This window comes from Pocillopora verrucosa, chromosome 1 (assembly GCF_036669915.1).
Source record: "Pocillopora verrucosa isolate sample1 chromosome 1, ASM3666991v2, whole genome shotgun sequence".
In the NCBI taxonomy this organism is placed as follows: Eukaryota; Metazoa; Cnidaria; class Anthozoa; order Scleractinia; family Pocilloporidae; genus Pocillopora; species Pocillopora verrucosa.
The window spans coordinates 16,790,072-16,809,077 of record NC_089312.1 but is presented as its reverse complement, the minus strand read 5'-3'; the positions used below and the strand labels follow the sequence as shown (position 1 = coordinate 16,809,077).

Genomic DNA, 19,006 nt, shown 5'->3' with positions numbered 1-19,006 from the left:
AGGCTGCAATTAAATTTTACCAGCTCAAGTTCCTCGCAGGTTTTACAGCCAAGCATTGTAGGTCCTGGTACGTCAGTAACATTGAAAACGACTTCTTTAATGCTGCCATTTTGATGGACGTATAGTGGACAGGTTCCAAGGGTCTTGATGGCGTGGCCTCCATACGCAGTAATCCTGTGGTGTGTTGGGCCAAGAGGTATCTGCTGGGAACTGCGGTTGAGTCTGTCATAGTCGTCTTTGGAGATGACATTAACTTCTGCACCAGTGTCGACCTTGCAGATAATAGGTATCAGGTGTGTATCATGGGGGTCTACCGTGACTTGTATTTCAGTCATGACTTTGGTGCGTTGTTTTTCTTTTTGTTCAATGCTTGCGATCATTGAGGTACTGGGGCTGTCTCGGGCTTCTAGTGTTCCCAGGAAGACTTTGTCGTAGCTTGTGCATTCACTTGTTACACCATCAGGTTGTTCTTTTTGTAGGGTCATCACATCTGACCTTGTTTTGGACTTGCAAACTTTGCTAAAATGACCGCGTTTGTTGCAGTTGAAGCATTCTACTCCAGTGGCTGGGCACTGCTGGTCTTTGGTGTGTGGTGTGTCTCCACATCTGTAGCACTGTCTTAGGTTGTTGTCACGTCGTCTGTTTCCTCTACCACTGGTGTACCTTTGGTGGGGCTGGTTTCTGGGCTTGTTTCCTCTGCTGATTGCATTGACTTCCCCTTCTTCTTGCTTTGGGTTTGTAGTGTCACTCATTGCTTTTAATTGCATCTGGGTAGCCTCATCAGTTCGTGCAATTTCTTTTGCCCTTGCAAAGGTTAATTCATTACCGCGGGCAATGCATTTTCGTCTGACCTCTTCCGAATCGGTGCCGAAAACTAATGTGTCACGCATGAGTTCGTCATGTAAGTCAGGTGGGTAACCTGAGCTCTGTATGAGTAGCCTTGCTTCAGTCAGGAAGGTGGCTAGGGGACGATTATTCTGTTTCAGACCTCGTAGATAATATCTGTTCAAGATATGGTTTGCTTGTGGTTTAACATGGTCTTCGAATCTTTTCCAGTATTCTTTCAGGTCTTTTTGTTGGTCTTCGGTTAGCGACCAAGTGTTAAATAAGTCTATTCCGTAATCGCCTGACCATAGCAGCACATATTTGCATTTTTGAGTGCCGTCTCGAGCTTTTAACGGTCCATCAAGTAGCAGTTCACACTTTTGGCGGAATCTCTTGAATCTAGTTAATAAATCTGGGCCAGGGGTCCAGTCCATTTTTGGTACTTCAAACCCAACCAAGTCGCTCATTTTTGGCTAAATTGCACGATAAGACAGGACTTTGTAGTAAACACTGTAAAATCGTACGTACCGGTTTTCTTGGTTGTTCTAGCGGTGAGAATTCCTCTATTGGTGTAAATCTATCCCACTTCCGACATCCATGTCACAATTTTTCCATTTAAACTCTTTATTCAATAACGCAACAGCTACTACATGACAACATGGGCGAAATCAAAATGGCGGGTCTGATACCACGTTTTTTCCCACAGGTCCGATGGGAGCGCGTGGTATGACGTAATATGACACAAGAGACAAACCTGCACAAAGTTGCCAGTGTACAGCACGGCCACCTTCTTAATGTTTTGCTGCATTTGTAACCCCTTGCCCCCCATTTTTGTGATGAAACGAAGGAAAAGTTGTTCTAAAAGGTCGATGATATAAAAAACGAAGTGGTCGTGGGTAGTTTATCTTAAAATACGTCTTTTACCTCAGCTAAACTCAATTCTTACCAGTCGCCATGTTGAAATGCACTTAGTCCCAGGCTCTCTGCGTCTCGTAAATGAAATTGGCGGGAAAATGGCGAAAGGCAAGTCTAAAACGCGGGAAATACAGTTAACAGGTCGGGAGTCAGGTCGTGTCGAATTGCATGTCTGATTAACAAATAGATTCCAAGTTGCCGTGTGCCTGTTCAGTAATAGGTCACAGATGACGTCAAAATGTGGTAAGAACAAAAAAGTGGCACACAAGGCGTAGCAACTGAACAAGGATGGAGAAGTAAATTTAGTGAAACTTCTATAGTTAAAGTGGGGGTAATTTAATCAAAAGTCTAACCTTTCTTATTGATGGAATGCTTTTATAAAAATTGAATAAAAGAACACTATTATAACAAAATGTTTAAAGACAGATGTTTCAGGAAAATGACAATATGACTAAAATTAGGAATCGAGAAAATTTTTCTGTATTTTCCAATGTGTATGAGATATATCTTTGACTAAGTTCCTATTCCATGTGTTGATTATATTCAGGCAACTTAACTCTACACATTCTTCTGATGTGATTGTTTGTTTTCATCCACCAGAGAAAAGATACACAATTGATGTTAGTGAATTTCTTTTTTATTTTTTCTATCTACAAAGGTATACAAAGTTGTGGATGTTAGATCTATTTTCCCTCTGGATTAACCAAGTGAAGACCATAAAAGAAAGTTAAGCAGGAGCCGTTTAGGAGCTGCAAAAGAAAATTTTCTTAGTAACTAGAACAATAATATGATGCAACCCTTTACATCATGCTAAAATGCACAGTTTGCTATTCTATTCCTTCAGCATGTGTGCCACTTCTCTATTCTTGCCTTCTTTAATATCATTTGTGATCTATAACATCGTAGACACACAGCAAAACAGAATCTATTTGTCAAATAGATCACTGATCTGGTCACTGAAGAATAAAGTGGCACACAAACAGCTCTTTTTTATCTTTTCTGCGGTTCGCAACTGAACAGTTGTTGGTTTAAAATTATTATAAACTTGCTGAATAGGATGCAACTCTTCAAGAAAAAAAATTTTAATTAGGTAAAATATTTCCAGGTCAAACAAAAACTTCAAGACCAACCAGGGTTGAGATTCAATTCAAATAATAAAGCATCTTCTGATTGGATGAAAAAAAGGTGAGCTTTCAGCTTTCAGTATAAACCCTCTAAAAATTAGCATCAGTAATGACTCAGTTTCTTTTTCTTTTTCATAGAATGCCCACTCCTTTTAAAAATCCAGGAAAATCTTGCACACATTTCCAAAACTGTACCATATTATGCAAAGGGTTCCCTCTTTTCAAAATGTTTTAAAATGTGCCCTTAGTTTTATTTTTTTTATGGGAGGGTTCCTCACCCTATGTACATCTTGGGAATGTCAAGCACTTGAGAGTTACTTTTTCATATTACAGCTATAGTAAAGTTTGATTTGGGGTTGATTAACTAAATGTCAAATTAAAGGTCCAGAGGAAAGGAACTGGAACACCCTAAGTGGGCTGAAAGATGGACTTAAGTGTCTCTTTAGCCTATAGTACCATAAAGTATACTGGGAAAAAGAAACTCAATCAATTGATAAATTTTCTTGGGCCTTTGCTAAAATGATGGGTTTTTTTATGTCTAACAGACAAATCCCTTGGCTCAGAAATAAGGGACTTGTGTCGCTGGGTTAAAGGTTTTGAGCTAATACCCCTTTAAAAAATTACCCCTTGACAAAGACATATACAAGTCAAGTACTCAGATCAGATATACCACCTAGCCTGAGAGATCACCAGCATATAACTCATACTCAGATGAAAGAAAATAATCTTTTCAAAAGTTATAGTCTAATAACACATCAAGAAAATCCATTATTTGATGACATTTGTATTCTGAACATGAGACCTCACTTGCTTTTGAGGCATTATAATTAACAGTAATACACTGCTCAAAAGTCATTTTCAATCACTCATCATCTTTTCTTTCTTCTTTTAGTTCAAATATTTTGTTTGCAAATTCTATGGCCTCCTCTACACCTTCACATTTGCTCTTCCACAGTTCAGGAATCTCATTTACTCCCCAGTAAGCTCCACTGATTGCTCCTGCCATGCTAGCAATTGTGTCTGTATCACCCCCCAAAGAGATGGCATAGTTAACTGATTCTTGAAATGACTCTCGTCCCTTGTGAAGAAATGAAAATATTGCAGCGGGAACTGCTTCCTCAGCTCTTATCCCATTTCCAAATGTTTCCACCACTGTCTCAGGTTCCAGTGTTTCACCTTTATTTAACAGTTCTTTCATTTCTTTTAATTTCTTGAAATAAGAAAAAGGTTTCTTTTGAGGTGAAGAAGTTGAAATGTGGCCACTAAGAGAAGAAAAAAAACAAATAAAGAGGAAACAAATGAATAGATAAATAATAAAAGAATACTACTCAGGCATACCATTACACATACAATTTTCTTATTATGTGGGCTACCAACACACAAGGATGACCCTGTACCCCCAGCAACAATTTCAACATTCTTATTGGCTCAGAGTAAGTTTATTTGATCCTAAAAAGTTTCCAATGTGTGCATAAAGTTTAATTTAATATCTTTTAGTTTTCAGTATTCAAATAATTTCAATGCAGAAAGCAGTCATCAATGTTTTAGAAACTATGAATTGTGATCTCCCAACATGTACATGCTTGCTGGCTTTGAAAATACAAAATCTGCTCCAAATTGTAATTCAGATCATTTGATTGTCTACATTTATCATAACATTGATAAAACACTATTTCTTGTTCAATGTAGAACAGGGCACACAAAAATGATTTCCCAACCTATTTGAAAACCATAAATTACCAATGTATGTATTAATAAATTAAAATGCACATCGTCAGTATCAATATTAATATCAATGACTAAAATCCTGATAATTTTGTCATTGGAATTATTTATAGTAGAAACTATCAAATATCAACTGTCATCTACTAGATCCCTTTTAAAAATTAAATCCATAAAAGTACTGAGTTGAAATAAAAACTTTGCTCATTATTACATTACCTATCTTTGTTTTCTTTACTAGATTCTTCATACTCTTCCTCAAGCTTTTTGGCCACTTCAAGGAGGTCATCAATAAATTTGTCTGTGTTTAAGTTTGGTGGTTCAAGGGGAAGAGCTTTGAACACTGCCTCTGCTTGCAAGACTGCTCCATTGACTCCATTAATGTGTGCATGTGTGATCAGTGCATTCTTTTGAGCATTCTGTCAAAACAAAGATAAAATTTAAAAGATGTTAAGTCTTCATAGACTTATTCCTTCTTTGGACTTATTTACAAATAAAAAACATTAAGTGTGGCTAAAATGAAAATGGCATGCAAACCAAGACCAATATTTGAGCAGGCATGCGATAAAGTAACCCAGGTGATGTCTGTGCTGGTTGTTCAAGGATTGGACTTACACCAACAGACTGATAATTGCTATGCAGCAAATCCCATTAAATCCCATTTAATGTAAAACTTCAGTAGGAAGATTATTGGTTATCAAACAAGTTAGATTAATTCTCCATGGGGTCTATTTCAGTCCATCTGTTACAAGTAAAATCCTTTTGTGTATGTTCCATGCTACCCATGGAAACCTCCCCCCATCCTCTTGGGTTGGGATTTTGACATTTAGGCACTGCCTCAGGGTCAGGAGTTTGACCTGGCCACCATCTTGAAGACCAGGCAAGTCATCCAACATCTTTGAAGTCATCTGACAGCAACCCCATGAAAGTCACTCCATCCTGAAGCAAACCATTGGTAGGTGCATAGTAAGAAAGTTTAACATAATATTGGAATAAATTTGTTCTTTACCAACACTGATGCGCTGGGGGGAGCAGCTTCTTATGAGTGGGGGGCCAGTAACCATAATTCTACAGTAATTGTTAGCATTAAGGCAACTGCAGTATCCATTGGGACCAGTTGATATTGGGTGATGTTTTCCGGGACTCCACCAACGAGGGGCTTGTCTTAAAACAAATCTGGATCTCGCCTAAACCATTCCTCACCTTTTGAACTTCTGATGAACTTCGACTATAAAGAGCCACAGGGGAGATCCTCATGGCTGCACCGTTTCCATAGGAACCTTGTCCATCAAATTGAGAGCGAGCCGGAAGTGTAACATCTTCGGGATTCGTATCCCGCAAACGCTTAAAGACTGTCCCGACAGCAGCACCATAGCCACGATCAGGCTCTTTGAAGAATTCCTGAACAAACGCTTTTGCCATGCTGCGGTTATCGTACTTCTTTTCCTCAGTTAACGACTTGCAGATCGCTCGAGTCATCGCTGTATCATCCGTGTAATGGATCGGTTCCTTCTCGTCTTTGATTCTTTCCAAAGTGTAATCGGTAACTTCTCCCCATGGTAAAGTGCTAGAGACGCCTTCATAGTTTGATCCAAGGCAGTCACCAACCAAGGCACCAACAAGTGTTCCGCGAAACTTGTGTAACATTTTACTCATATCTACAAATCCTTCAATGCAAGGTGTCTTTCTACAGAATCTAGCATAATTTTGTCAATATTTCCTAACTCAGTTCAAAAACTTGAGTGTCCTAATCCAGCGGTTTCCCATGAAATCCCATTAGCCTTAGCAAGCAACAGCATTTCCATCATGGCGGCAAAATTTGTTTTTCCTTCGTACACCAAAATCGTCTTGACACCTCGACAGTTTTCGAAAAACGTGCCGTTTATTACAAAGAAGTTATTTCTTAATTCAAGAAGAAACAGATCTACATCAAATTTTTCGTATCCTCTTTCAGAAACTTTAGAGAAAGTCAAGGAATCACTGGCCTCGATTGCCAATGACAAACTCCCAAGGAAAACCACTAGCGTGTTTGTAGGAACAGGGCAATACTACGATCATGAGACTAACGAAAGAATAGTTGTAATATCTCTTGGAGAAAATGGAAACTTAGAGCTACCGATTGTCCTTCACGATACCTCCCTTCCTCGCGGTGAAGTTGATAAACTGGAGAAGAAACTGAACTCTTTGTCAGAGGTGGGTTCCGTTCATTCTGGCGAGTTAGACAGTGTGCAAGACTCTCCCTGGAAATTTGGATTTGCTTGTAAACCTTCGTTTTCTATCTTCTCGACCTCTGGATTTTGCTGTCAATTTCAACATTCTAATGTAGAAGGAGAGTGCTTTAGAATCTTTGATGAACATATGCATTTGCATGAAGATGTACCTCTTTCAGAGATAGAGCATATCCAAGTTTCGCTGTCTCCAGAGCCATGGGAGGAGAGGAAACTACAACTCAAAATGAAGAATGGAGATTTAATTAGTGTTCTGGAAGACTATGAAGAGAACATCTCCAATGAAAATGGTTTGGCTTCCCTGATGTTAACCACTGAATGGATGGTGAAGGCTGCTGGACACATGTGTGTAACAGCCAGACAGTTTGGAGCCACCACAGTTTCTCTCAAACTTCCTTCTGTACTTAGAGCTGATGTCAATCCATGGGTGGCAATGAGAAACAAGATCTGGGCAGAGAAAAACAGTGAGAGTTGAGAACAGGAGGAATGGGCTCCATTGACAAACACAGGTGGGATTCAGTTAATTGATAGACTGGTAATGGGTATATATACATGTCCACCTGTAAGACCACTTTGAACCCTTTCACTCCCAAGATCATTTTAGTAATTCTCCTCACTGACTGTCATTTTTTCTTATGATGTTAGTTTAGAGAACTAGGTATTAGATCAACTAACAATCCCCTTCTTGAAATTTTTCTTTTATTTCATCACTTTTTAGCTTGATTTTGTGGCAATATTGTGAGGAGAAGTTCTGTTTTGGTTACTTGTGGGAGTCAAAGGGTTAAGACCAATTCCAAGAGATACTTTGATGTATGGTGACATTTATTTCTGTAATTTCTTTGATTACCTTTCTAAGAATCAGTTTGTAGCTTGTTTTCATTTACAGGTAAAAACATTTTATTTTTCATTTATTATTTGTGACCAGAGAATGCTCTCAAATTTGCTTTTTTCTCAATATGGTTCCTCATAGCTCAGTTGATAATTGTGTCCAATTAATAGCTAGGGGGGGGGGACTTGAAATATTTGGTTTGAGATGAGACAATAATCAGGATTTTTAAGTCCAGAATAGGTTACTTGTACTCCAATAATTGCTAATTCATGTAAACTGGAAGTTATCTTTGAAAAGGAGAGTGGTATTTTTAGTTGGGTGTACTGTTGAAAACATTACAATGACAACTTCAGAGGGTAGTTTTTGTGAAGGTGGCAAGCTACTGATTGGTTGTAGATATGAAATTGTGACTCTACATGTATATAGCTTAAATTTTTTCCCAACAGGGCATGCTCTCATTGGTTACCTTGGAATCATGTGACATCTCTAACAAAGAAATTGTTTGAACTCAAAAGTCTGTGATTGGACAACATTATAAAATCTTTGACAGCAGAGAATTAAAGGGTACAGTCACCCATAAATGTTGACTGTTGCCTTTCATTGCATGTGAATATGGTGGTGTTAGATTTATAAATTATCGAACAAGGGTGAGGTCAAGATGGCTGGATATTGGCCATGTTTTTTTTTTGTGTTTATAGGGACTGAGGTGAAGTGGAGGTCTTAAAAACACTCCTCCCCCTGGAAAAAAAAGGATTTACTCCATAGCAAAAATATTTTGCTTTAATAAGAGTCAAGAATGACTTGTTTATTTTTGAGCACTGGGAGAGGAAGCCAACTGTGATTTGCACAATAACAGCAGCAGAGTGCATGATAAAGTGGCAACATGCACAATAACAGTGGCAAAATGCACAAAACTGGCTCAGAGCTATCCTGTTTACGCATATTTGAGTTGGTTGACTTGTCCTGCTTTTGTGTGATTTTCTCTAATTTGGCCCAACACCCAAAGAAAACTGAGACAATGTACAGTCATAGGCAGTCTATGGTGAAGTTTGAAATCAGTGGATATAGTAGTAAGGTATACATGTAGACCTGTGGCACCAGGATGTGAAACTCTTCTTTTTCCACATGATCATCAGTGTAACATTTTTGTATGTGCTTGTTCTACAGGGCACAAACTGTAATATCCAAGACAAAAAATACATGAAGATATCACCATCAAAGGAAGCTGTGTGATCTATACCAAAAGTTTTCTAACTGGAGATGCTGAGTGAGTAGCTTTTGAGACTTTGTCTTATTGTTATCTGATATAAATTTATGCTCTGGTTATCCTATAGACTGTGGTTTATATTCCACTTCCATTGAAATGTTTTCCTCTTGTTATTACCAATAGGTTAGTATTTTGGTTAGTATTGAAAATTTGAACAACTTCTCCCTGTGCATGTAACTATTATCTTGAATATTCCTCTGATTTTTGTCATACTACGCAGTTTCAGTGAATGATATATATTGTAAATTGCCATTTGAAGTGAAGTAAAAGTCTTACCACATTTTCACTTTACACACCTGTACACACTTGTACATAAAGAGCATTACTTGCAAAAGGGGAAGATAATTGAAATGGGTGTAAGAAATGTTTGTCATGTTTATCACATGTACTTTGCACCTCCAATCAGTTGATTTTACACATAATATATAGTGACTATACAAATATGCTGAGTATGCAAATTACTATGTAAACGACGTCATTCATTAATTTGCTAGCAGTTGGTAATTTTGAGATTACTGTAAAATGAAAATTTATTTTAAGCTCAGAATAAACTTCTTTGTTTTATTGATAGACATGAATTTGGTAACAAAACTGCATTGAATTACAACTTCATTTTGTTATACATGTGCACTCAGGTTAAAGAGTGCATTATTACCAGCAATTATCTTTTTTAATAGTTTCATGAATAAGTTAAAGGGTTCATTTATGTTCTGCTTTGATTTTGCTAGTCAGGAGATCTTACAACTTATGGATGAGCAGTATATGCATGTATGGCTTAACACAACAAATTCCTGTCAACAAGTAAAATTGAATTAATAGAGGCAACTTAAAACTGATAGTAGATTGGCTCTCCCTGTTGGATGAAAATTCCTGCCTGTAATGGTGACAAGGCTCTGTACAGATCATTAATCACTTCTTAGCTTGTGCAGTTTTCTCTCATGTAAGATGGTTCTCATAGGCAACATTCCTGCTTAAATCACCAAGTATTTATCTGAGTGTCCTTGTGCAAACCAGATATGACCTTCCACAAACACCCATTATTCAAAATGATAAAAAATAAATTGGATTTGGCTGTAACATGTGCAAAGAGATGTTCTTTGTTGACTGTTCAACCTTTGGTGCCATGATGTGTCTTGTAAACAACTCAGGAAATGCACTGTAAGAAAGTTTCTCTAACCACTGCACCATTCCTACCCTTAACTGTTTTACTCCCAGAAGTGATTCCCATGAAACTTTTCCCTATAATATTCAAACATATTAGGTAGAAGTTTGTATTCTGATCTAATGCCAAATTCTTGTAACTAATTTACAAGGAAATGTGCAGCAGCTAGAGGGGGGAGTTAGCAATCAGATCTTGGGAGTTAAAGGGTTAACCCTTTTACTCTCATTAGTGACTAAAAAAGGAATTTCTCCTCAGAGAGCCAATACTTTTTCTAGTAGAAATGTGGTGAGAAGATAGAAATACATGAATAGAGTGATATTTCTTGATTGAACAACAAATTCTTACAGCTAAAATTATGTGAAATGGGTAACAGACAGTGTAGAGAATTGATATTTAGATCTTGGGAATGAGGAGATAAATTTATATTTTTTTACATTTATCATTAGAAATGTCTTTTCTCACTGGCCTCACTATTACTAAATCATGTCCCAATCTTAACCCTATCACTTTTCCTCATTATATCCGTACACAATCCAGAAAATAGGTAATGACAAAACTCAAACTTATCTGGAAGAAGTTGTTATCTTGATCTAACACAAAATTAGCGCAACTAATTTATAAGGAAATATGTAGCAGCTGGAGGAGAAGTTTAACATTCTCATGTTGGGAGGTAAAGGGCTAAAAAAACATTGCCTGCAGCATCAGCACTCGAGGTCAAGAGTACTTTTGAAAGCATATTAAGAAATCTATCTCTCGTATCTTTTTTTTAAATTATGCCATCACGTTTTGTAGATCTTAAAATAGTATGACCGCGTATACATACATAAACAACACTTGGAATCCAATGTTACCTACTACGGAACTCTTACACGGAAAGCTTACATCTACATGCATATCAGCTTTGGCACAATCCATTGATGAATTAAAACACTGTTCCTCAGTTTAATTGTGAACAAAATTCGAAACAAATCAGAAACAAATCAGAAACAAATTGAATTAGTTTGTAAGCTTGCACTCTATTTTTAAAATATTCATAAGCTAATCTAGTTACCTAACGCTAGTGTTGTTTTCCCTTTTTTTTTTCTTTTTTGGTTTTTCCAGCCTGGCACATTTGGATTATAAAGTATTACCCTTGAAAGAAGGATGATTGATATTTACTTAAGTGTTCCAAAAATATACTAAAATATCAGAAGTGCAGTCAATCACTTACTTGCAGGTAGTATTTTGGTTAATTTTTTTTGTCTTGTATGGCAAGAACAAAGAGAACCAGGAGGGAAGGAAAAGCGAAAAGTTTCATGAAAATCCCTAGACTCTTGTGAAACAGTGCAATTTGGTACGACACATTTCCGTAAATTTTGGAACAAAATTAGAATGATCGATGAGACGAGAACTTCTGCTCTTTTATGTTTTTTTTTTTTTAAATTTTTTTAAATTTTTTTTAAGAGAAGTTATTTTTATACTCAAAATTATTAATAGGAGTGAACGTAGTGTCCACAATTTCCGCAGTCTGTGGCAGTAATTTTGAAAGAAGATCACGAAATATACCACCCGCGCGTGCATTTTTTTTGAACAATAATATTATGACCTTTCTGATACCGTGAAATAGTATGACTGTATGTGCGGACACGAAACAGTCATCGGACTATGACCTTATATGGAGTAAAAGTGAACACCCATACAGACAGTGTATACATATTTTCAGTGCAACTAGTTTTTGGAAGAATCTTCTCAATGAATGGAATAAATTTTGCTCAAGAGTGAGAAAAGAATATCTATGTGTGATCGTTTTTTCTTCTCCTCGTTGCGAAAAGAAGTGATACTATCCCTTAAAAGGATTTGAAAAGAAGTGATGTAAGTGTCTTTTCAGTTTTTGTTGTTCTTAACCCTTTAACTCCTATAAGTGACCAAGACAGAATTTCTCCTTACAATATCAACACAATATCAACCAGACAAGTGATGAGAATAAAGAAAAATATCAATTGGGGGATAATTAGTTGATCCAATATTAAATTTTCTGAACTAACATTGATGGAATCGTATGGTTGACAGAAAGGAGAATTGCAAATTTGATCTGGGAGTTAAAAGGTTAACCGTCCTTGTTACGTTTGAGATTGTAATTACTCAATTATTGCTCTTTCTTCATCTCGCTTTTTCCCCTTTCCTTCCAACAATTCATGAGATGGAGCGACGACTTCCCAGGCCAATTTAACAGTGTTCCCTTGCTCTCCCCAATTATCAGTCTGTGAACGAACCGTCAGAGCCCAATTAGACTTGCGTCACCGTTAAATACGATCGCACAATATAGACTTAGGTCTTACGGTCGTCTGGCAAAGGTTATGGTGTTGAATTTTGCACGGCTTTACGATTACTTTTTTTCCTTTCCGGCGCTCTTGAATCCTTTTAGTTACCACTGATAATCACTTGTTTGATCATTCTACTGCATAAAAATAGCAACGTAGCACTCAGGTGGGAGTATTTTTCCTCTTATTACAATACTGCTGTTCTTAGTCTCAGCAGTAATCAAAGTTCTTAGCCGCTTAGTTCACAATCAAATCACAAAATATCTCGCAACGTATCGGCAAATTTGCTCTTTCTTTTTTTTTTTTCTTCTTTCACTCTCTTTTTCCTTTGCGATTTGTTTTTGTCTGTTGGTCCTAATGTGATTCCCTCACGCCCAACTGAAAAGCTTTCCTATCCAGGGAAATTCAATTATGAACTGTTTTTTTTTATGTTTGTAATTGATTTATTATGTATACAGTTTTGCGGGCTGTTTCTGTTGATAGTATCGTCATTTATTGGCTAATGGAATTACACTCGCCAGGTAAAGGCGTCTATCAGTTTGTCTGTCTGCAGTATATCGAGTGTCCCACGCAGCCTTCATTTTTACGCGCGAAGTTTCCTTACTCGCTTTACTCGGGTTGTGTCTGATCAATTGCCACAGCTGCCTTTTTACTGCTAATATCGCTAAGCTTCATCAAATGATCACTTCTCGCCGTTCTTAGTTGAAAACTAGCTTAGGCAGTATTCACTTTCTATTGCAAAACTGCTCACGTTCTAGTACACTCGTTGCGTGTTTAAATGTCGAAATGCGTTTAATGGATCGTTAATCCTGTTAATCACCAATTACGGTTCGGGTGATGGTTACGGCAGCCCTATGGCCTGTCCACAATAGCTGTTACAATGCCTCTTAACGGCCTTGTGAAATTCATAAATGAGCCAGAACGACCCGTGTGGTTAAAAATGTTCCCTAGTGAGAAGTTCGAGACTCGTCTAAGTTATTCTTTTGGTGTGTACCACGCACGTCTTCGCTGAAACGGAACAAAGTTGATCGGACGCGTTCCACGTACGCGCAAAGCGCTCATCTACCCACGTTTTATTTTATCGGTGTGTCGGATTTATAAAGGTGTTGAAAAATCTAGTATGTGACAAAATTAATTCGCGCCTCCACTTGGTTTAAACCATGAAATTTTTGGAATTACATGATTGTATTGCTCAATTTTCGTGGGAGGTCATATAATATAGAAGCAAATACGAGTTAAGATGGTAGGAATTTGAGTGGGCCGGGTTATCGGGTGCAAACGGGAATGTGTAAAAATTTTCCACAGAAACTTTTACGAGATAAGGTAAATTAGAGGAAGTGATTATGTTTGCTTTTCAAGCACGTGGCTGAGGTTTCAACTGTAAAAGGCGGTGATTTTTCATACTGCATTTATTGCTTCTAAGTGCGCAATTAAGCTTTTCTTTTTCCAGTTTTTTCTACGATATACTTAGCAACTGATTATCTCAAATAATAGAATGCATAACTGAGTCAATCTCAATTACAACTTCCTTGGTTACTGGAATAGTAGCGTTTTGGCACGTCTTCTTGTTAGGGACCATCATATTGCTCACACAGTTTACAATTGTCGCATCAGTTGACGTAAAACGCAAAACCAACACGGAATCTTTCAAGTTAAAACGCTTGGTAATTAGGTGGCGTTTGAGAAACGTGGGTTTTGACATGCAAACAATGGCATCATACAACGGAGCAGAGCCAACTGCATTTAAAGATTTCATTTGATTTTCGCCATTCTTGACGTCACATTGTGGTGTTTCAGCGCAACAGTACAATTTAGATGGCCTGAGGGTAAAAGCCAAACATTTCCGCTCCTTAAAATGACACAGATTTCGTGACTTCATCCCCTTTTGCGTTTTCCTATGTCGTTTACTTCGGCTACAAAAAACACTGGTATTTTGGAGAACGTGAGAGGAACAAGTCTCCTATTTTAGTCATTGGTCTCTCAGTCTTTTGATAAAGAAGTGGTTTGATATTGAGATGATATTGAGGAAGAAACCACGTCATGGTTTCGTGATTTGGTTTGCGTCATTTTTGCGTTTTGGGTGAAAGGAGATCATGATATTTACTTTTTACATTATCACGATTTTCACAGTTTCATAATATTTGTTATAACAATTTAAAATTTATCTTTGGCGCAGATATATCCCAAAGGCCTTGCTGCTTACTTAGACAAGGCTGATTAACTTAACTTCCCTTGGATGAATTTACTGATATGCATATCTCTTAGTCACTGCCGCGCATTCTCCGTAATCAGGAAAAATTAACTTCAGAAAACGGTAGTGAGGTAATCCGCTCAGATCTAAAACCCATACCCGACATCTTATCGAAATGCTTTTGTGGTGGAAGTTTGCTCACGTCCTGCACGACATTTTTAGCTAAAACTCAGTCGATTAGTGTTAAATGATTAACTTTCGCTACAAGCTGCACTGGAGAAATCCAAAAGCGGCATCCCTAAGACTATGCTTGTAATCTCTCTTTGTTGGGGCAGAACTGACGCACGAACCCTCGTATACTGCTTTGATATAGGCCTCTTTGGCTTTTCACTAATTATTTCCCTTCTAAATCTAGTTGAATTTAATCCGATTAAACCAACAGTGAGGGCCAACCTTTACGTCGGGTACAAGTAAGGGAATTAGGCTGTTATCAACAAAGAACGGGTTTTATGACCCTTTGTCACGGCATTGAGGAATCAGTGACAACTTCGACCTTCTTCTTAATTTTTTAGTCTAATCGATGTAACCATGGCTTCCGTGAAGCGGGGTGTGGAATGAGGGATAGAAATTGTAGATTCTTAGCTTTATTTTCTTTTTTCGTCCGTTACAGTAACTAGGAGCCCCTTATCTATGAAAGCGATCGCTGACTGCTTGCGGTTTCTATCGAGTTCAGATCTTTTTGTAACCGAATTTGTGTTTTAGGATGTAGAGAAGAAAAGGAAGTCTTCCAAAACTCCAACCAAGCAGAAGTAGTAAAAGATAAACAGGCTAAAAAAACATTTCGTAATTTCGACTTTGACTCTCGTGTCCCCACTCCTCCCCTCCCCTCCCCTCCCCTCATGACCGCCATACTTAGAGAAGTCATGTAAAGGAAACGTTTGATTTGGATTGTCGGTAAGCTCTTAAAGCCATCTTTCAGCGACTGAAACTTAAAAGTTCGTCGCTGAAATCTTCATCACTTCATCACTAACCGATTTACTCGTCATCTGTGTCGGTGAAGTTAATTTTTCGTTGCTGATTGCAGTATCTACTCATTGATCATTTTCGTAATTCTCGCCACATGTGTTTTTGTTCTTCGCAGTGAAGTGGAAGATGTCAGGGGGAAGGTACAGATTACTTAGGATTGGGTCAAGTTTTTCGCATGTTTTCTTGAAATGCGTAACGAACACGCCATATAGAAAGAACAGACATTTCTTGACAAGCAATAGTAGCCTTTTCAGTTACAGTGTAATTGTACAGCAATGCTGTAACACCGCTATCTTCAAACGGATGTAGTTGTTACGGTGACTTGTTTCCGCTGGGTAATCCCACTCGTCTTTGCGGTGAGCTTTCCTTTCTGAACGTGATCAACTTGAGATCACTTCAAGTTTGAGGGAAATGCTACACTGGGGATGTTTGTCTTAGTAACGCTAAGCTAACACTCACGGTGCATTGATTTACACACGAGTGACGCACGAATGTTTTATTTTTGAAAAAGGATTCTTCAACAGAAAAAAATTTTCCGGATTATTCTCAGACCGCAATAGCCATATTCCCACGTAAATATTTCGAATATGAGCGTCTCTTTTTTGTGTTGACATCCAATTGCTTTCAAGATGGATAAGATTTATTCACGAGCAAAATTTCTAGAAATTCATTTTATTATAACTCCAGTTTAGCTTGGCGTTCATTGTACTCCCTTTCCCAAAAAGCTTTTTGAAAACACAGATGTTGAAACTCACATTTTCTGCCTTCATGGGCATGCATGCATCCTTCGAATCTCACGTCCCCTTTTAACTAGGTTAAGTTAAAGGAACAAAACCTGGCGTGCGAGACATGCTTAAAAAGCTGTTTCAACATGAACAAGAGGGTTTTGATTAGAAAGCTCGAAGACAGCTTTCGAGTGTTGTTACCTTTTTGTGTCTTTTTTGAAAAGAGAAGGATGTGTTCATTCAACCATTAAACCCAAACAAATCATTAAATCGGCGTACAGGATAAGTTCAAGTCCGCTTTAACGACCTCTGTCCCTCACGTTTTGTTTCATTGAGCTATTTAGAGCGAAGGCATTGTTATTCGTTCACAAATTACTCTGAGGCACATTTTATAAATAGAAAACTTGGATGGAGTTCAAATTGATTGTATATTCAATCGGGAACGTTTATTAGTTTCCACGCAGATGTTTCCTCAAAAGGAATTGGACAACTGTTCTCCCTTTTCCCTGTCCAGTTTATATTTTCCTCAAAAAACAAGGTGGAAAATGTACGGCACCTCAATAACAAAAAGGAGAATCTGTACGCTTCTTTCAGAAGTCTTATCCCACGAAGTCAATATTTGAAAGGTTTTATTTATTCGATAGTGCAGAATCATGTTTCCGCATTCCCCCCTTATTTCTTGAACCAAAGTCCTTTTACGGCGGAAACCGCTAAATCATTCTGTAAATTAGATAGGAAAGAATTTCAAAGCTAAGGAATCTCGCTTATCACGAATTGTCAAAACAAGTAAACGGCGTATGCCTGTGAGCACGTCGTTGACTTAGAACGAATTTTGGTTAGCATTTGAAAGGAGAAACCAGCTTACACTACGACGGTTCGGATAACCGAACGAAATAAGCGTTTCTGTATACAACCCTAATTAAATAAAGAGGGTTCAGTTTAGTTGGGCTTTGTAAAAAGCTTAGACAAGAATAACGAACCAAAATATTTTTTGATAGCGTTGTTTCTGGTAATAGAGATAGGAAGTATGATTACTGTGAGCCCTCAGGCGTTTTGTGTCGGTTGATCAGTGATAGGAAATTTATTTACTGAAAAAACACTGATATAGGTTCGCAGAAACATCTAGTAACGTTTTCAACAAACTCGAAAATTGTAGAATACTCAGAGATTTTTTCCTTCCCTTCAGCTGCTAACCTTTGTACCATCGTCTTCTGGTGATAGATTAACGGAAACTGGAAAGGTTACTGATGTTTGGACAAGAAAAGTTAACCCATCGTTTAAAGTTTGTTTGTACAGCTTCCTGCATTATCCCTTTTAGAAAAAACCGTGGTGGTTCTTTTTTTTTTTCCCAGCCGAATACCGTCGTTATTAAAATGATCTTAACTACTTAGTTTTCAATTCTTCTTTAACGACCGTGGGCTAAGCCTTTAGTCATTAGATCGATATTTCAACCGAAAACATTTACGGTGTTCACAGCTTTCTAAAGTTTACTTTAAGCTATAGGAAAACGTTAAATTGATGCACCGTAATTGTGTTAAATTTGTGGTGTGTGTTATGTGGTATGGTATGTACAGGTATATTAAATATTTTGGGCGTTTTTGACGCGATTTTCTCGGACATGGATGATACAATTAGCCCCAGAAAGACCTGGAGCCGAGGTAGTCTTTTAAAACAGATGAACCCCCTAGTTTGTTATTTTGGTTGAAATACTTTCTATTTCCGATCCACGATTTCCTTGGTTATTTTCAGCGATTCGATGATTTTTTTTTCTACTTTTCATTGCATCAGTCTTTTTTGTTCTTAATCTCGTTGCGTGAACAGGCTCTGAGACCATTTCAGTTCAGAAAGGAAACGTTTTGTTGCCAGCGCAATATTTCAGGATATTTGGAGTTGCTATTTCCTTTCATTTTCAATTTGGTTTCTTGTTTTAATCCTATGAGCCAAAGAAACTCCTTTTTCATAATGAAAAGGAAACACATTTTTTTTATGGAAAGCAATATCTCGGTTTCGACCTGACCTGTTTTGTTGTTTAATGTGTTCGGTTAATGTGCCAAAAGTCTTTTTCACAGTAAGGTTTTATAAGAAGGTATTGTTTTTCTTGCATGGAAAGGCAATACTTCCTTTCATTTAAATGATTATTCAACACATTTTCTTGATCTGTTTTGCCACTGTAGATTTGTGTAACACTCCTCAGTATGGGAGTTATGTAAGCAATTCGCTCCCAGAGGGTCAGAAATGATTTCCGGTAAATTTGTAAGATAAATGTCCCTCACTTGAGTGAATTTAAACTTGTGCGATCATATTTGGCTGTAAGCTTGGGCAAAGCTATTCCTTGAGCAATGTAGCTGTGAAATCCATTCAGCTACAAAATGGGGGCTCTAGTAAAATAGCATATTAGAATTAAAGACTCCTTTGCGAAACGACAATTTTTCAACGTACAGAACTGCGAGGTGAGCTTCGGGTTTTTCTTTGTGTGTTGAATCCAGTACAGGGAGATCGTGATCCTTTTGTGTACTCAAAGCAATACTTGAAACTTGTTTTCGGCGGCGTTTTTGTTCTAAATTCGAGAAAGGTACGTCACCAAATGAGTTTTGGTGGTTTGGAGACAAAAGAAAGAAATCAGCTCCAAAATGGAATACTTCAAGTGCTAACTCACTGATTACTGATTGCTAAAACAACACCGAACATCCTT

General features: G+C 37.7%; 2 protein-coding genes across 5 annotated transcripts; one reads left to right on the top strand and one right to left on the bottom strand.

Annotated features, from left to right (window-relative positions):
- Positions 1-3,632: 3,632 nt before the first annotated feature.
- On the bottom strand, positions 3,633-6,343 carry LOC131784084 (ADP-ribosylhydrolase ARH3). The gene is made up of 3 exons (XM_059100866.2): positions 5,790-6,343; positions 4,806-5,005; positions 3,633-4,126 (listed from the first exon to the last, which is right to left on the bottom strand). The coding sequence occupies exons 1-3, from the start codon at positions 6,240-6,242 to the stop codon at positions 3,727-3,729; spliced, it is 1,053 nt and encodes a 350-aa protein (XP_058956849.2). The 5' UTR covers positions 6,243-6,343; the 3' UTR covers positions 3,633-3,726.
- Positions 6,299-17,663, top strand: LOC131784085 (uncharacterized). Of its 4 annotated transcripts, none has more exons than XR_009340182.2 (3): positions 6,302-7,323; positions 8,811-8,910; positions 17,501-17,663. XR_009340182.2 is itself a non-coding variant. In XM_066160258.1 (2 exons), exon 1 carries the CDS (start codon positions 6,393-6,395, stop codon positions 7,287-7,289), a length of 897 nt encoding a protein of 298 aa, XP_066016355.1. In that variant the 5' UTR covers positions 6,299-6,392; the 3' UTR covers positions 7,290-7,323; positions 7,533-7,610. The 4 variants fall into 4 exon arrangements, 2 of the variants coding, with proteins under 2 accessions (XP_066016355.1, XP_058956850.2); XR_010715990.1 differs by lacking the exon at positions 17,501-17,663 and adding an exon at positions 15,705-16,414; XM_066160258.1 differs by lacking the exons at positions 8,811-8,910; positions 17,501-17,663 and adding an exon at positions 7,533-7,610 and having other exon boundaries at positions 6,299-7,323.
- The last annotated feature ends 1,343 nt before the right edge of the window (positions 17,664-19,006 follow it).

What these genes read in the sequence shown, in the direction of transcription:
- LOC131784085 (XM_059100867.2), top strand. Translation starts at nt 6,393, where the DNA reads ATGGCGGCAAAATTTGTTTTTCCTTCGTACACCAAAATCGTCTTGACA.
- LOC131784084 (XM_059100866.2), bottom strand. Translation starts at nt 6,242, where the DNA reads ATGAGTAAAATGTTACACAAGTTTCGCGGAACACTTGTTGGTGCCTTG. An exon ending in GTTCATCAGAAGTTCAAAAG is followed by an intron (nt 5,006 to 5,789) that starts GTGAGGAATGGT and finishes TTGTTTTGACAG; the next exon opens with AATGCTCAAAAGAATGCACT. An exon ending in AGTAAAGAAAACAAAGATAG is followed by an intron (nt 4,127 to 4,805) that starts GTAATGTAATAA and finishes TTCTTCTCTTAG; the next exon opens with TGGCCACATTTCAACTTCTT.